The 21,426-nt window shown below is 35.7% G+C and overlaps 1 protein-coding gene across 3 annotated transcripts; it reads right to left on the reverse strand.

Annotated features, from left to right (window-relative positions):
* Positions 1–1,586: 1,586 nt before the first annotated feature.
* Positions 1,587–21,406, reverse strand: LOC112554680 (ubiquitin-like modifier-activating enzyme 6). 3 transcript variants are annotated; one of them, XM_025222622.1, is made up of 34 exons: positions 21,358–21,406; positions 20,581–20,658; positions 20,241–20,335; positions 19,962–19,990; positions 19,035–19,129; positions 18,518–18,629; positions 18,211–18,291; positions 17,626–17,748; positions 17,218–17,341; positions 16,682–16,791; positions 16,408–16,470; positions 16,096–16,172; positions 15,833–15,899; positions 14,567–14,704; positions 13,931–13,998; positions 13,562–13,640; positions 13,197–13,274; positions 12,464–12,541; positions 12,130–12,178; positions 11,100–11,129; positions 10,714–10,819; positions 9,919–10,024; positions 9,220–9,390; positions 8,710–8,838; positions 8,203–8,254; positions 7,206–7,269; positions 6,885–6,954; positions 6,574–6,645; positions 5,886–6,006; positions 5,618–5,697; positions 5,040–5,281; positions 4,414–4,501; positions 3,961–4,055; positions 1,587–3,835 (listed from the first exon to the last, which is right to left on the reverse strand). In XM_025222622.1, exons 2-34 carry the CDS (start codon positions 20,616–20,618, stop codon positions 3,718–3,720), a joined length of 3,048 nt encoding a protein of 1,015 aa, XP_025078407.1. In that variant the 5' UTR covers positions 20,619–20,658; positions 21,358–21,406; the 3' UTR covers positions 1,587–3,717. The 3 variants fall into 3 exon arrangements, with proteins under 3 accessions (XP_025078407.1, XP_025078410.1, XP_025078408.1); XM_025222625.1 differs by having other exon boundaries at positions 21,228–21,362; XM_025222623.1 differs by lacking the exon at positions 21,358–21,406 and adding an exon at positions 21,189–21,351.
* Positions 21,407–21,426: the final 20 nt, after the last annotated feature.

The following is a 21,426-nucleotide window of genomic DNA, read 5'->3' on the forward strand; positions in this document are numbered from 1 at the left end:
TAGCCTGGCCGCACTTCGTTTGTGCGTCTAACGTCACAATACAATAATCACAGCATGGTTGCGAGACAAAACGGAAATCAATCAGTTCTGTGTTGAAGCAAATGTCAGCAAAAGAAGAGTGCTGCCAGCTCTGGCTGACGTAAGCCCACCCTGACAATAGGGGTGTGTGTGGTGGAGGGGGAGCACTCACACAGGAGTAACTCTTGTCAAATATTTGCCATCCATGAGCGAGGCTGCAAAATGCCAGTGCAAACAACGTCGTCTTCGTGTTCCTAGTTGCTTTGATTGGCTGCAGCTTTTTTTTTTTTTTTTTTTTAATAGCACTTCTGCTAACAGCAGCATGGCTTTGGCGCCAAGTTGATGCTGTACTCGGCCTCACCTGCGCAACGTTTGACGGCTACAGGTGATCGTCATATCGTCAGCCTTATCTACTTCTCCACTCGGTCACTTTTGAAAACAAAGTAGAAGAAACATTTTTTTTTCTTTATTATTAATAGAACAATAATTTATCGGCAGGACTAACGTAGCGTTTAGGATTTTTCTAGATTAACGAAAATGAGGGTTGGGTTTGTGGAAAACACATCATGGGTTTGCTCCTTACTACTCTACTCACACTACCACTAAAAACAACCACAGCTTCAGCAGCATATGCTCTCTATTCCGTTACATTTTTGTTTGTTTGTTTGTTTTTTGTACCTGATAGCATGGATTTTACGATAGCAGAAATGAGTTCTACCGACAAGAATTGACAAAATGAAAACTTAAAAAAATTAAGTTGACTTCACGGCTTCTGATCCTTGCACCTTCGACACAGGTATCTTTCCATTTTATAGTGACGCATGCCTTCGACACTTCAGTGCAGAGGTTGGGACTTGTTTATCTTGTCACTTAAAAAAAAAAAAAATCAGTGTTTCCACCATGCCAGTGCACCTTGTGTGAATGTACCTTGTAGGCCAGACTTTTGTTTCTAGACAGCAGGAATCAAAGATCATGCTGCCACACTCAGCGACAACTTTAAAGTGGATCGGGATGGGAGGGATCAACTAGCCGTCTTGTTTTGTACAACGAAGAGCCTGTGTTTTCATCTACAATATTAAGTTATCCAAGTAGACAGTCGACTGTGCCAGTGAATTAAAGTGTCTTCAGGAGACATCGACAGTGCTTCAGATTAGAGGTCGTGTGGCTGCACGCATCTGAGGGCCTAAACATCTGCATCTTTTTCACACACACACCAGGGAATACAAGGATGTGATATTGATGTGTCATAGTTCTTTTACAACAATTTTGAAAGGAATGTGCTAAAAAGTAATCAGACATGAGCCAGACAGATTTAGTGATGACTGGAAGGGTGTAGAGGTGAGGAATGGGGCAGGAATCTAGTTTCTTTGCAGCTACCTAATGAAAGTAAAGAAATGTGCTAACACGTAATCAAGTATCAACAAGACAATTTGCGCAGATTAAAAACAGGTGAGGAGGGGAGATCCAATTTAGTTTAAAGCCAAATACTAAGGGAAATCATAGATCACAATACTGTCAACACTCCATCCACACACATGGAATGAACCTCCCCATAAATAAAAGCTGCAGAATTTTTCATTTGTATTTATATCCAGATTGTAATTGTGTTCACAATCAAAGCAACTGCAAGTATAAGCATACAAGAAAGCACTTCAATTTTCATTACATCTTAATTTTGAAACATTTTTCAAAAGAATAGGATAACCATAGAAGTTTCTATCACATGAAGTTGTCTCAGACACCTGAGTGGATTTAAACTGCAAGTATGTGTAAAGCAATTAATACATTCAACAAAAATTTTGAATAAAGGGGGACATTCAAATTCCTCAGCATACTAAAACAGCAAGTTTGCTCCTTGCGGGAACTGTTTTTATTAAACACTTGCATAAAACACGATTCACACCCTCACAAGATTTTTAAGGCAATTCACAACAGATTATGTAATGGAATCAAACCACTGATACAAATCACATGTAATTTTCAACTTGTGTGCATCCAGGACTCCTGGCTTCTTGCACAGATCTGATTCCATCATCCCTTATCAGATCGCAGGGTATTGGCTAATTCACAACAAAACATTTTCCTTTTTTTCTTCTTAATGCTATTTTCATTAACAACCAATGTTTATTCCTACATGACTAAAGCCACCATCTGACTGAGCCATATCTTACAAAAGACTTGATTTGTTATAAAATCATGACACTGTAAAATAAATATGCGATTCACTTAAACTCTAAGTTTCCTGCTGTGCCATTTGCCCTTTTAGTGCACATTTATCCCATATTTACTTTCAGAAAATACAATGTAGCTAGGTGGCTTGTATGTGAACTGGTATGCTAACAATATATAAAAGTAATGGTCCATAACAGTAAAACTTATTAACTGGATGGGAATGCATTTAAACGTCTCTTACTTTCATTTAGCTGTCAAATTGAAAACCTGAATAATCGATCCAGTGGAACATGCTATCACTAAAATGCATGTTCGCCCCAAGTCTCAGGGTCATCACAAAAAAGCTTGTTTCTGAATTGTTTCCAATAGTCTATGATGTCATTAATAGGCAGAAAGTTCATCAGAGAAAGCACAAATCTGACCACTTAATACCAGGATCTAAGAATCTCATAGAAATACAAGCTGCACATCATCTACAGCCCAGGCCGACATGATCAATGCCATAGTTCAGTCCTAAGAAATATAGCTTATCTTCGCTGCAAGAATGCTAGAAAATGTCAGTTTTTCGATGAAAATCTATGAAAGGGGGATTTTACTTTAACCATCTTTATTTTCTATCAATTCCTGGATGAGATAGCTCTATTTTCCTCCTTACCATCAGCTGCATGTTGTTTGTATTCCACAAAATAACACAAATTTTTTTCTGAATTCTACACTTGTAGCTGGGTTTATTATTTGGGTGACATACTGCAGCTTACTAGGAGTCTTATAAAATGGGCACAGACCAAATGACAAGACATTCAGCGTAAGCAGAACAAGTTGAAAATAGCCTCACAGAATTTTAATGGTTTTCAAAATTAGAAAAATTTCCACATCACAAAAACAACACCAGATTCCTTGTAAATGGGTTAAAAAAAAAACTTGGGTGTTGTTTTTGATATGGTGCTGAATCTGTGAAACAGAATAATGAAGCACAGAAAGCACAAATGAAGCATTACACGCATTCTTCAGATGTGACATCTTCACAACATTTTTCTTAAAACCTGTGCACAAAGTAGACAAAAACATGAAACCTGTTAATGCTAGCAGGTGAATGCCAAAAATGAAGTGCATGAATTTCCAAAATATTAGGAACACAGGTGAAGACACTGACAATATATCTTCAAGAGGAAAAGCACCTCTCCAAATCTGAGGACAAAAGTGATTATGAATGTAGTCCCTAACATCAAAGGCGCATAAAATCTATTGCTTGTGCTCGTTCAGAGTTCTGCAATAAACAGCGTCACAGCTTCATGACTTACATAACTAGGAACAGTTCACATTTCACAAGGTAAACTTGTAAGGATCTTTACACAAATTACTTCACACAGTCTTCAAACTCTTGAGGTTTTTATTCACATACTTTTCTTGTTCCTTTTCTTTTAGTAAATAGTTTCTTACAACTACATTTCTTTCACAATAAATATAGTAGGACTTTACAATCACATGTATGTCCAAAATAACGTTTTAATTACAAAAATGATTGTGTTAGTGACCAAAGAAATAACGGACTGGAGGTCCCTCCACCACTTTACCCTGGTCATCAAAGCCCACGATGAGGTCAACATACTGCACCCCACTCTCAGGTTTGACTAGCTTCAGCATGCTGAAAGTAAAAGATCGGCAAAGCAGACATTACAACATTGCAAATGGCTGCTAATCCAAACTGAAAGAGGAGCATGGCTAAAATACTCGCATCACTGGGAGAAGCACGACAAAAATAAGACTTACGTCATTGGCAGGCGTTTTCTATGAAGAGGCATCATGGGCAAGTAAACTATCTTCACTCCATGGACAACTGACGAGGTGTTAAAGCCGTACTGTTCCTGTGACAATGTAAACCAGATATCTCTAACCATCACTGACTCAGTGCTGCAAGTGTTTGGCTTTCCTCATTTCTATACCATCACTAGTGCTTTGCTAAAAATAGCTTTAAGGCATGTAATGCTTTCCCTTTTAGCAAACATTTTAATGTAACTAAAATGATTTTAGTAGTTGCTGAGATTGATCCACACTTTAAGATAAGATAAGATAAGATAATACTTTATTAATCCCTAGAGGGCAATTCAGTTTAAAATGCATTCATGCCACACTATAACTTCTTTTCTCCAAAACACCCATACAATTTCCAAAAGTGAAGAGGCTGGAGTTAAATGCTTATGTGCAATGAGAAAAATGTATTACCTTGCAAGAATCCAAGAACTGCTGAAGTGTTGTGTCTTTCTTGCCATGAATAACCCATTTGTCCCACATGCTTACAGTCAGACCTTCCCTGTCAAAAAAAAAAAAACAAAAAACCCACGTTATGTAGTTCACTAACCACTTAGATGCAGAGGACCATCCGGTCCAACTAAATCGCTTCAGAGTTTTTCTCTTCCTCTGCTGATACAGATCTTGCAAGTTTTCTTCCCAAATTCTTCTTCCCAGAGGAGAATTTTTGTCCTTGGTTTTGTTTTATTTTGTGTGCATGTGTTAGAGAGAGAGGGGTAGTGGATATGTTTTTGCCAGCTCTTAGGATGTGATAAACAGATGTCTTTTGTGAAAAACTTCATGGTCACAGAAATATTACACACTTCAGTTTGCCTGTTCCTCAATGTCAACATCCCACTGCATAGTCACAGAGGTATCACAATCTAATAAACATACCTACACACATTCCTCTTATTCTAACGCTGTCACATGTCAGCTCACAGTTACAGCATGTCAGTTTACAGCTAGCCCAGTTTTGCACATCCCTGAAGACATGCATTTTATCCTTATTCTTATACCTCACCTTTGTAATCTGTGCACATGCAGTAAGCAACGCTCACCTCAGTACAGCACGGTGACAAGGGCCAGGTTCTGATAGAAGAAGCAGGGGTAAGGCAAGATTTAGAAAAGCATTCCTGTATGCTTCAAGAGGCATCTTCTGTAGGACTTTAAGCAGTTCTATGGTAACAAGCCCAGAAACAGCAGCTGTTGTTGTAGCAATGGCTGGTACTATGCGTCCAGCAATACGTTTGATCTTGAGTCGATCTACTTGTTCTATAGAGTACATCTGGGCTCGCAGATTCTGTCAAAGGAGATTCATTGTGATTGTGACATACCGAATTACTATTCAGTTCGGGCTTACATTAAAATGTCCTTTTTTTTCAGAATAACTGTCACCATCTTTATTCTTTTTTATCACCACTGTCTCCATGGACTCAATCCACGATGTGCTATTGCTAATTCGATTCAAATTCAAATCAATACATTAGTGAGACATTAAAAGGCCACAAGAAAATGTTGATGTTTGCAATATGCAATAACCAGTGCTTCAGAAAAGCTACTAAGCTCATGCTGTGAGAAACAGGAATGTCCATAAAACAAATGTCATCACAATCCATACATTAGGAGACCAACTTACAGAGCAGGCAGCAATGAAATTGATGTGGTCATTCAAGTCGTCATCTTTTTCAAATTCCATGGGAACCATCCGCTTCAAAACTGCAACATGCAACATATCATTTCTCCAAAATACTCTAATTGTGAAGCAGGCTGAATAGGCTTCCAGTAACACATCATGCAGGTAATCTATAAAGCCACATGAGTAATGAAGCAAATAAAACACACTCACTTTTGGTTCTTCTGAGACCAAAACAAAAAGATCAAAGAATAAAATGCTAGCTACATACCTGCCTCTTTATCCACCTTACTGCACAGGTAAGTAAACCGTCTTCCTGCCTCTACTACTTCATCTTCTGACACATCCGTCGCTTCATCTTCTTTCGTTTTTCCCTCATCAGTTTCAATTCTCTGCAATAGGTAAGATTACTTGACACAATACAATAGTCATATTAACAACAAGTACGATTATTTACCACACTACAATATGTATGATCACAACAGGTATAATTGACATACTACAGTACCTAGGATCACAACTGTCCAGAAATTCATATAGGTCACATATTTACTGGGGTTTTTTAAAAATAATAATAATAATAAATGCAAAATTTGTAAAGTGCACACTTACACTCCTAAGGAGCATGCTCTCAGCACTTAAGAACAAGAACTAAACATGGACAGCATACGAGGGACATGAAAACAAATAACATACGAGCTATAAAAGAATAAACAACCGTACTAAACAAAGAATAAAATCAAATACAGAAAACACAGAGAGGAACCAAATAACAAGAACAAGAGCTGAGACTAACATGATATGAACAAAATGAACTAGGGCATATGGGTTGACAAACACTATCTGCACAATTTTGAACATATGCTGTGCCCCAGTTAGCCAAAATGTTGAGTAACCATTATTGTATGCTGTAATCACTTGTGCTCCAGCAAGCCAAGCATTTTAACACAAAAACTAACCTTGTTAGAAGGATGGAACTTAGGAACCTGGACTCTTCGCAGAATTGTTATATATGTTTCTGGCAACATGTCCTGAAAAAAGAAAAAAGGCCACCACTCTCTTGATTTCTGTCTTGATTAGAAATATGAAAGAATATGCTATATATTTGATATTTTACAGCATTACTGAAATTAAATTCAACATATTTTCCTACAGATATGTGTGCAATTTATTGTGTACTATTGTCATATAAAAACTCTTGCCTAGAAAGCGAAATGCATGTTCACATTAACTGGACTGATGGGAGAGTTAAGCATTATAACCTCCATACCTCAGGTAATCGTGGCAAGTTGTAGATATCAGAAAGCAAACGGGCTGCACTAGTAATAAAGCTGATGTGCCTGGTAAGAAAATGAACTGTGTTTTATAGCATAAACATAATACACCATTTATCCAATATACAGTTTTCTTGCATATGCTACAACATTATTCCCATATACTGCTTCATAGTCTGCTTAACACAATAGAATTACATGACTGTCCTAAACAGTATTTCCTAAAGCACAATAAAAACAGCAAAAAAAGACAATGAAAACATAGATAAATTTAGAAAGAGTACAAATAAAAGCACGAAGAAACCCTTTAAACTCACAATGGATCTCCTACATCAAACTCCAAAGGTGCTGGAGGGCGCTTTGGAGACTGCCAAAATGGTGCTACAGCAAAAACATAAGAACACAAACACATTTTAATGCCATTAAAGTATTCACTTAATCATTATGTCGTTAAAACATTCACTTCTCATTATGCTGCAGACATGACAGCAACCAGAAGAGAGCAATAGTGTCAGTGTGCACTGCTTTGATGGAACGGTGCAGTATACACTTTTTTACTCCTAACTTTTACTCCTGTGTGTTAAATGTCTGTATATGTATGCCTGCCCTTGTGAGCGAAGACAAATTTCTGTCCTGGGTCTCCTGGACAGACAATAAAGTCTGTTTTGATTTGATTTTGATTTGATTTGATTTAAAATTATAAATACTTGCAACATCCCCCTTTTCTACACAATCATTTTCAATTCATTCACAGACCAAGCAAGGGATTCAGTCACATCCCACATACAGAGAGACAAGCAACTAATGTGAATTATTTATCAAATTGTGACATTCTTCTTAGCACTGCTAAGGCTAGCACTATCTATTACCACATAAACTAATCATGAAACTAACCAAACTATACCAAACGAACTGTAATTAGGAAATCTTCATTTTGTCAAGATCCCATCTAATATCAAGCTAAGGGTCAATTATTTATCAAATACTAAGTGACATTCTTCTTAGCATTGCTGGTTAGCACTACTTATTGCCATGTTTCAACCAAAAAAAATAAATAAAATAATTTATGAACTTAACCAACCTATACATGTTAGGAGATCTTTGTGTCAAGATCCCATCTTGCATCATTCGGTTATCAACAGAAGTACTGGACCAGGAACAAAAGGTAGTGCAAAAGGTAGCTTGTACTGTGATGTTTTATCTACCTACTTTGGCTCACAGTTTACTTTTAGGATTTTTGAAAATGCTTGAAACTGGTATCAGGCTATCAAAATGAAAGTCAAGATCATATAGGCAATAAAACAAAATGCTCACTCCCATCTTGAAGCTTTGTGTCCAAAGGAAAGGCATGCAGCAGCTGGTGTGCCTACAATAAAATAAAACTCAACTTTGATATCGTAACCAGTAACATGTTTATGCTGTGTCAAGGGTAAGTCGAGCTCAGTGAACAGGTGACATATCTTGAGAGATTGCAATGACCCATACAATTATTACAGCCAACCCATGATCTATGATATTCATTGCCTTGATGACGAAAGCTTTATAGGTGGATCACCAGACTGTTGCCAGCAACTCACACTATCCACTACAAAGATTCTGTTAAGTGAAATGGCAGAGTTTAAGAACAATATTCCCACTACCGTTAGGGCTTCCATCTGATGTGGAAATGTGAAATGAAATAAAGATCATACTTTTACAATCAGACATTTCAATACTTAAAATAAAGCCTGCAGGATTCTTCTGTCTGTTTCTGCTGCCAATAATTTTAGAACTTGAACAACTGTAACAATATTAAGTTTGAAAAACAAAGATGGGACATACCTTTAAGTTAAAATACTTTTCAAACCAGATACGCGCTAAGACGACGCAGTCTTCCCAGATTCTGGGCCTTGTTGCTGCCATTTTGCTAACACGGATTGCGCCTTCAACCATTTCACCAGATCTTAAGCGCTAAGAGGAAAATACAGTTTGTGAAAGATTTTGGACATTTATTGACTATCAATTTTACTAATGATCTTGCTACATTGCAAAAGTACTTAGTACTTAAATTTTGTTGATGGAAGCAGTAGTTTTTTGCATCTACACTTCTGTATACTTAATTGTTGGCATTTTAATATAGGACTGCAACTAAGGCATTTCCATGGCATATATGTCACATGCTAAATCCAGATATGTGTAGTAAAAACAAAATCTGAACCCAAAGCAAAAAAACAAAAACAAAAAAAAAACAGATATACGAACAATAGAACCAAGACGTCTCAATTGCAATGTTTCTAGTACATCAAGTAAGCAAAGACCTTCACTATTTAAATAACTATGAGGGCAATCTACCTCTGCCACTGAAGTGAGATCTGTATGACAAGAGAAAAACTTGTTGAAGAGGTTGGGCTGTATCACAAAGAGCTGCTCAAATTTGTCTCGTGCCCACTGAATGCAATGCTCTATAGACGCAGGGAAAGACTTGATTGTGCAATATGGGAAATCCTCATCAACTGGGTCTTGCTAACAACATAAACATAAACACCAAAAGCAACCTGAAAACACATACTGTCCCCCTGCACCAAGTTTCAGATGATAGCACTTTGCTCAAACAGTCTATAACTCCTAAAAAAAAAGAATGTTTCATGCTCGAGTGCATGACAAATCAGAGCCACTTGTGACCACGAGATGCTATTCAAAATAGTCATTGATTATTAATCTTGTGGACACCAATCTGAATCAGACTATTTAAAAAGAAAAGCAAAAACTGGTTTCTCATAATGTACAATAAACATAACATGCACATGAGTACAAGTAATGTCTATTCTTCTATCCTTTTCCTCTCATCTGAATTACACTGAATTAAGCCCTATAAGCCACATTTCAAGATCCTGATTAAAATGGAGATACTGCACACAAGACATAAAACTAAGCATCTTATGCAATGGTCGTAACAAAAGAAACTCTTTCATGTGTTATGTCAACTATGATGTTGATCATCTCAAGTGAATTTTAGCAAAAACTTAAACATCAGCTACTATATTTGCTCACCTGACTTGTGTAGGACTCGGTCAAATGTGGAACTATAACTTGCACATGTCCTTTGGTCCCCATGGTGCCTGATTCCAGCAGAGGTCTCTGAGTTGTCACACAGCGACTGCCAATGCACAATGTCATTTTTCAAGATTGAAGCAACCTTACATACAAATACCAGCAAGCTAATAAGAGTACGAAATTGTCAAATGTCTGTTAAAGTTACATGTACCTTTAAACTAAGAAAATATAATTAAGTTTAAAAAAAATAAATACTGGTAAAAGGTTATGGTGAAAGCCCCATAGCCTAATGGGTGTAGGGGCCGTGAACTGTTCAGTGGCTCACCATGTATAAGTTAGGGCATGTGGAAGGTAGAAGCCTCACCATGCTTCACCTGATAAATACTGCTAGGACAGACAGAACTGTTCAGCCACTGATCCAAGTAAGACTTAACTTTCTACTTTTACATCTTGCCTGATGTGTTGTTCTGTCACTGGACTTCATTTTGATGTTTGTTTTGGGTCATGCCTGCCATGGGGACTTCAGGATTTGATGCCCCTTCAGTCTCAGTGGCTTCAGTTTCTTTTGACCTGGAGAATCTGTGTTGATGTAGATCCACAGGCTTCTTTTTGACCCTCACTGATCTGAAATGTGCATGCACGCGCATGTGTGTATGCATGCATACATGCATGTGTGTGGTTGTGAAGATTGGTTCCACACCTACAGCCTCACCATATCAATACTGAAGGTTGGTTACAAAGCAAAATTACACACAAAAATTGCAGTCAGTTATGTTATACAACATTGCGTACCTATCCATGTAGCGACGAGCTTCTACATTGTCCAGAGCATTCACCATAATGTCTTGACGTTCAAAAAAGGAGTCAGTGTACAGGGTAGACTCTGTCTGTGGACACACTGTTTCAAGAAACAAAATGTTTACCTCACAGCAACCCACCTTACATCTTTTATTAAAGGTAATTTAACACCAAAATAGCACGATGAACCTGCTTTCTCTACTACCCAATCACCACACCTACAAGTTTCTGCAGTAAATGTAAACTTATAATTACTTGGTAGAGTTACTAGTTTTCTGTAAGACATAATTCGCAATACACTATTATGTCTAATCTGATAAAAACAATGAAATAATAAAAAAACTGAATAATGAAAAATGCAATGTAAATGTACAATATACCTTTGTATTGATGGGCTTCAATATGTAAACCTGAAAGGTCCAAAAAAGATACATAATATATAACACAAACTACAATATAAACAGAACAACAATATTCATCAGAGTAAACACCACGACTATCTGGTTATCTAGATTCCTTAACACAAAATATGCATCTAGATGGTTTAAATTGTTTTGAAGTGCACTTCTCCCATGAACATCCTTTACAACTGTTTATTAACTTAATTCGCATTTATTTTATACATGCTTTGCTGTTGTCATTTATTCTGGACTTTGTCATTTAGAACATCATTCATGGTGTACACATATGCGTGATACGACAAAGACGTACAAGCATGTCGCAGATGATGCAAATGTTTTATTTTTAAGTGCATATGCTAAAGGTTAATGCTGCAAGGTAAGTCAATGGCGCACTTAAAAGCTAATCATTTCTTTCACTGGTTACTTCCCTTGGCATAAATTTAACAACAGAATTTCAAATCCTTTTTAATTATCAAAGTTAGCGACAGGTACCTTTAGGCAATAGCATGTTTTGTTTTCTTAGAAAATTTACACACATCATTTTAGACAAAACTGCTTTCCAAAAATATATTTCTGAAGTAGGGCCACAGTGGAAACTTGGTAAGCACATTAAAAAGTCCATTAATTAATTTACTAGACTTAGCTGAAATCATCCTGACATCAACGAAGATTATCAGGAAAGACAGTTATCAAGAGATACATAGTGATTCTGATGACTTTGCTGCTTAAACCTTTAGCAAAACACGTGGAACATAGTCTTGCATGGACATGCTTCTGTCCTTTCACCACACAGGAATATGTTTGATAAAAGCCAAATATTATCTTTTTGAGACAAGGTTATTTTGCTATTCTTTTATTCACAGGCCAAAATAAGATCTCACTGAAAAAGATATTCTTCCTGAAAGGGATGTGATCACTATGAGGTAAATAATCATAACATTTTTTTAAAGATATAAAGAAAGATACTTTGATTATGACTGCAATGATTCTGATAACCAAGTATACATACATGGATTAATTTCCAGTACAGCTTGGGCAGCACAAGTTGACTTTGGCTTCTGTTAGAACAACCAATGATGTATTAACCAGGCTGGCAATGTTGACAGACAGCGATTGTATTGTTCTATGGACTTAGGTGTGTACGTCTTTTCATGGTTTACAGAAACAGTTGTTTTGCATATGTGCATTCTTATTTTGTGTGTAAATGTGCACGCATGTATGTGTGCATGAGAAAGTGAGCATGCAACTTGCTGTAGCTATGTGTGCTGCAAGTATCCATGTGTTTATATTGTATTTATTGCATTTTATATTTTTTTCAGTATGGCAACTATGACAGCACTTACCCTGATATGGTGTGACCTAAAAAGGAACTGACGATTAAGATTTGATTTTTCTATAAGATCATTGTCTGTAATGGTAATCTGAAACAATAAGGACATGAGTCTGAACAGCAACTGTACATTAAACTTGCAAAAGTAAAAAAAAAAATAAAAGGGCTGGGGGAGGTGGGGAGGAGTGAAAGAGAAATTCTTTCTTCAATGCTTACCAAATAACCTTACATTTAGGAGCTATGGGGATACAACTGCTCTTTAACCAAGTACTGCCCTACTCATGGGGTTAGCAGCTGACAAGCCAGGCATTTCAGCAGCAAGAAGCCAGGCAGGCTACAGAGATGGATGACAGCAAAGTGTGCCTGTAGGGTAGCCACTGAAGCAAATAAAAAGATTTCTGAGTTCTTTTTACTGAGCTTTATGATAGCTGAGGGCAGATGCACGTAGGAACAGTGGAATTGCTAACACCACGGACTAGAGTAGTGATTTGTTTGGCTGAAGACCATTTGTAGCCCCTAAGCTCCTAATAGTCAGGTCATATTGTAAAGTTAATGAAGTAATTGACATTTTCTTTAGCAATAAGAAAACTCACTGCAATTTCTGATCAGCTCATAAGTTCATCTTTTGTACAAATCCAACATTGTTATAATAAATTTTTTAAAATATGAAATAAAATGAACAACTATACTATCTTGTAGTCAAAAGCTTTAAGGATATAGTATGATGACAAAATATAACTATTTACCTGTCCTGATCGTCCAGAGCCCAAGCCAAGTAAAGCATAGTTCTTTAACATCTCACAGCCTATTGCCCCACACCCAACCTAAAATTAAACACATTAAGCACACAACACACACAGATGTTAAAAGATAATTTGTTTAGAAAGTGTATAACTTGAATTTATAAACCATTTCTAAATCTCAAACTGTACAAAATATCTATTAGTTTGCATTGATCCATTTTACAGTCATGCAGACAGGTCTTTAATTATCATTATCATGATGATTACTCAATAACTCTTAGCCAAAAGTTAAATCTTTTTTGCTTGATACTTTTTCCTCTGAATTTTCTTAACTATTTATTTTGGTCATGTCCAACATTCAGACTTACCATAAACAATCGGGTATCTGCTAGTTTTTGACAAATTTCCTCCCCCACACAGATTCTTAGATGATCCAGTCTGTCATCTCTGAGTAAAAGGAAGTCATTTATATTTGAAAATGATGTTTTTTCTCCTAGCTTACAATTTCTTTAACATATTCTGCCTATAAACTGAGAAAAGAAATATTTGTTAACATTCTATGACACTTTTTTTTTATAAACCCTTGGTCTTCAAACTTCACTATTTGTCAGTTGTTCTTTTGACGCTTTCCACAGCTTATACAACATCTTGCACTTGCCCAAAGTTTGTAGGAATTCTAGGAGACGATTGAGCCTCAGCTAACTTAGACATTGATCAGAAGGCACCAGAAAATTTACCTTGGAATAAAATGATCAGGTGAAGCAGTTGTCATGTCAGGGATGACTTCCATTGCATCCAGATACAGCTAAATAACATTAAACAAATCTCTAAAGCCAGTCTTTCCAAGAAAATGTAGTATTTTTTTCTGATAAGATACAGGTGGAACACTTGTGCTACTTATGACAGAAATATGAGCGTTTCTCAACCACTTTATATTTTCTCAAAATCTTTGAGATGCTGAATTTCCTTATTAATTTTACAACAGATGGCTTGCTTGAGGCCAGTCTTTTCAAGCCTCTTCTAATATTCAAAGTCTGACGATGTCCTCCAAGACTGTATAAAAACAGCTTTTAAGGAATTTCCTTGAAATTGATGGATAAAAATGACAATGATCTAATGTGCAAAGTACATACATACACAAATTTTAAAAAACTTACTGGATATTTTGTTTGAAAAATATGAATGTACTCCGCAGTGCTATAGTTAAACACCATTGTTCATTTAAAGCTATTATCTTTTCCCTTAACCCTTCTGTCAAACCTATCATGGAGTATTTTGGTGCTTGTGATGAAGGCAATCCCTTGCAAGTAAATCCTGCCTCTTAATGTGCAGTCAAAATGCTAATTTATTCTCAAAACACATTCATCACTTACCCACTGATTGAGTGGTAAAAATTTGCCAGTGACAGCCTTGAGACCCTCTTGTGCTACAAATCCTCCAATGACAGCGCACATAGGAGCAAACCTACCTTGGGCTGTGAACGACAGGCACTGCACAACCATGCTGTCCACCTGTCAAAAGCAGAAATGCTATATTGCGCATACATGTACCATTAATCCCTGTGAATAATGTGCATTTCTGAAACAGGTGTTTCTGTTCAACAGCCAGAAAGTCTTTGGACCTGTCTGCTACAAGTCTTTATTGACATGCAGCAAACATGCTTGATTTAAAAACATTTACCAATTTGTTAGCTTCCAAGTACATGTGCACAAAATTGTAACCCCATTTTGTAACTGGTCAATATGTTTTCATGACGAATAGTTTTGTTCAAAAAAGCATCATACCATGTGAACATTTTGTTTTTTTCTGTGGGTTATTTTTAAGTCAACTCTTGGTCTGTGAAGGGATCCTTTTCCTATGAACTGCCTTCCTTTAACTACCTCATCGTGACAGTACACTAGTGATGTTTTCTGTTCATGAGTAGCACCAACTTGAAATTAAAATCAAAAGATCACTATAACTGTAAATTCCTCATGGAAAACTTACTTTAAAACAATAATCTCTGCAAAAAATGCTATTCTCACCTTAAACCAGTGATGTTTAAGTTTTCAATTATATTCAATACAAACAGTGTTGTAACATCAGAAGAACAATGTCCCAGAACATACCTTAAAAATCTAACCACGCTGTACTTCACATCTAAGATTACAAGTCACTGTAAGTAAATGCATTACCATTTGCAACATTGGCTTTGAGCTGGATTAGATGAAAAATACTCACAATTATACTTTTCAAATAATGTTCCATCATCATGTACATCATGATGCTATAGCCTAGTTAAACATTTGAGTTTCATTTTGACTGAGAACAGGCAATCATGCTTGACTGGTTCTTTTTTTGCCACTTTTCCTTCAGCAGGAAATAGATTTAAGCTCTGTAACTCCAGATACTGATTCTGCTATTGAGTGCAGTAGTTTCTTTTCTTGAACAATCTTTCTTTGAATACAATCTCAAAATCATTGGAAATGTATTTTCAAATGTACTATACACAATTATAAATGGCATTCTAACTCATCACTGCTGGTTTCAGCATTGACCTACTGTGTGCATCAAAACAACAATTCAAACCCTCAAAAGTTTTAAAATAAAACCCCTATTGCAATGTAAGGGGAAAGAGAGCAGAAGGTTGAATCACTCACTTTCTCAGCCATTGGATTGCGGATTGCTTCTGCAAGTGCAATAACCATATCTGCACTTTTCTGGCACCTGCCATAAAACATCTGGTCTCAGCATTGGTTTTCAAAGCAACGTTTGAAAAAGAACATATAAATAAATAAAACCTTCGAATGTGCCCTATCACATAAACGTACAAGATTTTCCCAAGAAGTATTCTCAAAAACAGAATAACTATGCAGGCAGCTGACAACATGAACTAAAAGCTGCTTGAAACAGATCTACCTACCAAGGTGCAGGCAATGTGCCAGTCTCTGAGAGGAAGGCATTAAGAGCTCGAAATGCTAGATGAATGTTGATAGGAACCTGCAAAAAAAAAATTGTAATCAACAACCCTAAAATGTGAATGTGCTGCAAAATGTATTCTGAGGCCTGCACACACACTTAACATATCTTACACTTGCAAAAATACTAAAATAAAATCTATCAGCTCTGCCAACGCAGATTGATTTGTAGACTTCCCACAATCAACATATTTAAGGAAGGGACAAGAAACCTTGAAGAATGGAGTAATAAAACAATCTAAAATATTAGAACATACACTAAACTTGTTGAGATCAGGCACCATCAGATCGGGTGAACTCAACTGCTCCTGAAGAGATTTCTGAAACATCACAGAATATTAGTTCATAGATTGTCAACAATTGTTCAAATTATCATATATTTCAGATTGCTTGTTACTTATTTTTCACAAGATGTATTAAATTAGACAAATCTTAAAGGCAAAAAAAAAAAAAAATGTTCATTATAACTGAAGTCTGAAAATCGCATTTTCAAATGATAAGTAATGTACAGAAGTAAGGCAAATTTCTTACAAAAGATACAGTCTTTGGAACTTTAACTTGTCTGATGATCCCACCACTTTCATAAGGTGGAAAGTCACTGGTGCTTGTATCACAGATAGAAAAACTGCTAGGTGATAAGACTGCATCACAAAAACATATGAAATACAATCAAAACAGAAAATGTAAGGACATATGCATTTCTAATCTTTGGTTACTTTAAAAAAAAAAATCATGCAAAAAGGGCACAGCAGTAACTGAGGCAGAAAAACTTGTGTAAGTGAGGGAAAAGTCTTGGCACAGACTAAAATTCTTTAGAAAGTCCTTATTTAAATAGGTCATCTGTACACGATTGAGATCAAAGTATTCCATCAAAACATTTATGGTAAATATTAAAGACTATCACTTCTGATACCTGATTGATGTTAATCTTCTATTTTATTTCTCTCATGTAGATTTTATACAGTTATCCATCATCATCTTTCCATAATGCTGATACCTCTAGAAGCAAAGCTGCACACTGGACAAAATTATGGTTTTCATGAAAAGCAAAATCAAGGTGCTCTTACCTTTTACTTGGCACTGTAGAGAGTTGAGAGGTGTCATACCCTTGATTTCCTTAAAGCAGACTACATCACCAGTTTCCAAGCCATGCAACTGGTTTTCTATACATGTCACAACACCGGGATTGGCCTGTCATGATTGCAGCAAAACATCTTCAGTAAAGACTTAACATAGAGACCAATAAACCTAACAAGGGAGACTGCAAAAGCGGGGAAAAAAAAGTGCCACATTACTGTAGAAATCCATAAATTTATAAGGAAACAAGATCCATTAAACAGTTTAATTATACAGGTTTTTTTTTTTAACTGAATTGACAATGACTTCCAATAACATTGATATACAATAAAAATATGTAAGAACTCAATATATAAACAACACGGAGCTCTCTCTCAACAGTACAATGAGACACTTACTTTCGTTATGCTGGCAATAAATGTTTCACGTGGCTCCTCTCCGCTTGTGTCCCATACCTCAAAATGATCCCCAAAATCACAAAAAATGCTTCCAAATACTCCATAAACATCAGCACTGATGAACTGCAAAAACAGTGACAATATAGCTATAGAGGATGGACTATTTCATTAATGGATTGATGTTTTGGTGTCTTTCTCTCACAACTGAATTTAATTAATATGCCTATATTTTTACCCTTCTATTCAATCTAAAGGACATAAACTAGTTGAAGTACAAAGAACAATCATTATTAATTTTAATATGCTAGAGGAAATAAAAGAAATGACTGCAAAATTCCTATAAGCACCTCCTTCAGTGCTTATATATATTTTCTTCTTCTTCTTTTTTTTTTTTTTGCATTATGACATGCTACAATTATAACATTTTCGGAAAATATTTTACAGATATTTTTAAAAATATTAGTGAAAATCTGATTTGTGCAGGTAAAAATCTTTTTAAAAGTTTCCCCATCAAAAACAAAATACAAGGCACATAATAAAGATTAATAACAAATGTTTTACATGCAAGGATGACAAAGCAGTCACCTTGATTTGAGGATTGCATAACCGACAAAACTGATTGATTTTCAGCTGTATTTGTTGTGGGCATTCCGTCAAGATGACACACTGCAAAATTAACAATAGTTTCTAGTCAATGCAACAAAACAGTTTTATTTCTTCACAAGAACAGCTTAAGAACTTTTCTACAGAACCCTTATAGATTTATCTTCTGTCCTTCAAAATCCACAAACATTAACAATGTAAACAATAATATTTGTCCAACAAAATTTCATAAACCTGCATAGTTACACAAACATCCAAACATAGTGTCAAACATTAAGAGCATCATTACCTGGAAATGTTGTAAATAAGCAAGGTCTGATGCCATTGTTAATGGTTCTGTTAGCGTGGAAATTTCAACATAAGGGTTTAGTTCCGCTAGTCTTTCTGCACAAGCCTCTGCCCTGAAATACACCAGCAAGTAAATACACTTAAAAAAAAAATTTTTAATGCGTGATTTATGCAGAGCTTTTCAGATTTAGATTTGTTTGAAAAAGTGATTTACAGACTGTGTGAGTTGAATCGTAACATGAAAATGAACAAACAAGATGATAACTTCAAAAACTGTTCTCTTTGTTACTGGAGATGGAATGGGTGATCTGGGGTGTCAGATTAACAATGAAAGAATTTTCATTACATTATTTAAACAATACTCCATGTCTGTCCTTTTTTTTTTTTAATTAACTGAATTACCTTAAAGAAAATTTTTTTTAAAACGAATTCCTAACAAAAATCGATTTATGGTTACTCATATATCTAAGTGGTATGATGCAGTAGCATACCTAAAAAGACCTTAAATTCTAAGTTACCTGTTTTTCCTAGCTTGCACATCACCTTCATTAATAAAAAATTGTGTGCCCAAATCTGCCACACAACATGTTGTTCCATCTTGTATTGTCAGACGCTATAAAAAAGGGAGTAGAACTTATTTTAGATTACTTTCACAGAAAAGTTTGCAAACACCTATGAAGCTTGATGCTACATGAGTTTAAAGTGATAAACTTTTCTTATGAGAATTGCATTTATGACTTCACATCTATTTTCTTAATAATTATCTATTATTAAATATCACATCTATTATTTTAACATTTGGTTAATTGTAAAAGATCACTAAGGCATTTGGTAACTAATGACATGGTTATCACAAGAGACTTTTTTAAAATATGCCAGTCTCCAATTTAAATGTACCTTTACTAATAATATTTATTTAGCACATTTCCCCGTATGGAGTTAAGCTCAATGCACTTTACAAGAGACAAGAGACAAGGGGCAGAAGGCAGTGATGCCAAGTGATAAGGACAGACACCACAATCAGGCTAACACACACAGTGAACATTGCCAGGAATATTAAGGAACAAAGAGAGAGGAGTAAGGTGGAGAAATAAACAGTCAGGGTCGACAAATACAGTATTTCTGAAAGTGATAGGTTTTCAGACTGGAAACCTCTAGCACCCTGACTGTACAGAGTGACAGAGGAAGGGCATTCCAAATGCTGGGCCAGTAAAAAGAATTTGCTTTTATTAATCTTTTCGAGCAAAAATAATACAATTTATTGTATAAAATATGTGCATATAGGGCAGTAGCTGGGGGATGTGTAAGTTATTGTATGTGCAGTTATATACACACAGATGTGCATGTATTGGTGCAATATATGTGCATATAGTGAATATTACTGTTTAATATGGGGAGAATGAGAGACAAATAGAAGTGAAGACTCTGCACTTGGACCAACTTACCTTTATTCCTGCTAATACAATATTTTTAGCTGAAAATGCAAACAAGATCATTTTTTAAGTAAATTTCAAATTTGCTCAGTATCATCAATTTCAGCACAAATCAATATATACTATCCATTTCAAAAATCAAATAATAGAAGGTAAAGTCTGAGCTGAACTAAACTCATTCTGTCCCACAATCCTTTGTTGCTCTTAACTGTCTTAGTAATCAGATATGCCAGTGGCAAATATATATGTGCTATATCTTTTAGTGTATCAAATCCTTACTTACAAGCTTACCTATTTCAACTCCAAGTCCTCCAAGACCATAAAGCAAGACTGATGACTGTGCTATTTGTTTCATTGCATTGTCCCCATAAACATACCGTTGTCGACTGAAATGATTTTAATGCCAAGAGAAATGAAATTGTTAAAAACAAAAACAATCTTACCAATTTATTTGTGGCATGTTATTATAAGCAAAGTCACCCATTTAATGTAATGTCAACAATATAAAAATATTGCACCTCATGCTCTATATGCACATTTTCATCATTTGCTTTGAAAAGATTTTACCACTGCTGTCCAGTTTGAAAATATTTCCTTTTATGTCATAGGACAAGAAAAACAGGCAGTATACCTATATAAAGAATCATCTATCTCCATGTCTGAAGCCATAATTTCTTTGGGTTTCTTTTCCTCTGCCTGTTATGCTTCCCTGAAAGAGAAAACAGCATCTATCTTAAAACTCATGTGTTTTCCATAAATTAAATATTACTGTAGGATGTGCATATATATTAACTTGGTTTCCTATTATTGCTCAACTCTTTGAAGAAATATATAAACAGCCTTTTGCAAGAGTTAATGGCAATTACAAGGTCAGTTATTTACACTAGACAAACTAATTTCATCATCCAAAGCCAAATTTAGCAAAGCCAACTACATACAAAACCCACTTTTTAAAAGAAAATTAAATGCAAATCTTGTATAATGCGAAAATATATTTTTACAGCAGTTTAGCAACTTGGCTCTAAAGACATTTATTTCTATGCAAATACGGGTAGGTGAACCAAAGGTCCGTGCAATCTGACGCATGTATTTCGTTGTAAACATTTTCCATGAAAGAAGGAAATTTAAAAATTCATTGACGGATAATTTATCAAAATATAGAATAATATTTCTCTGTCGCTATGTTCATGTCTTTTGCCAACTTAGTTACAACACATACACTGTTTACTTCGTTTGTACCTAGGAGAAAAATGTCGTTCACCAATAATGTTTACTAACAGCAATCGACAGTGTTCACGTGTGTTCAGTGTTCTGACATTTACGACGATGTAAACATCAACTTCTCAATGCTTTTTTTTAATAAGCACTAGAAGACCTTATCACGAGCGCAAAATAAAGGAGCGTTTACCCTTGCTTCCGTATTTTCCCGGCGTGACTAGCGGAAGTAGAGACAGAGTTGTTTAAACTCTTTTGGTTG

Source organism: Pomacea canaliculata, linkage group LG13, assembly GCF_003073045.1.
Source record: "Pomacea canaliculata isolate SZHN2017 linkage group LG13, ASM307304v1, whole genome shotgun sequence".
NCBI classification, from domain to species: Eukaryota; Metazoa; Mollusca; class Gastropoda; order Architaenioglossa; family Ampullariidae; genus Pomacea; species Pomacea canaliculata.

Bases quoted from the DNA above. Each gene is read 5' to 3' on its own strand.
- LOC112554680 (XM_025222622.1), bottom strand. From the start codon at position 20,618: ATGGCTTCAGACATGGAGATAGATGATTCTTTATATAG. The intron at 20,336-20,580 runs GTATACTGCCTG...AAATCATTTCAG, and splicing joins ATAGATGATTCTTTATATAG to TCGACAACGGTATGTTTATG. The intron at 10,025-10,713 runs GTACGCAATGTT...GTGCATTGGCAG, and splicing joins GCTCGTCGCTACATGGATAG to TCGCTGTGTGACAACTCAGA.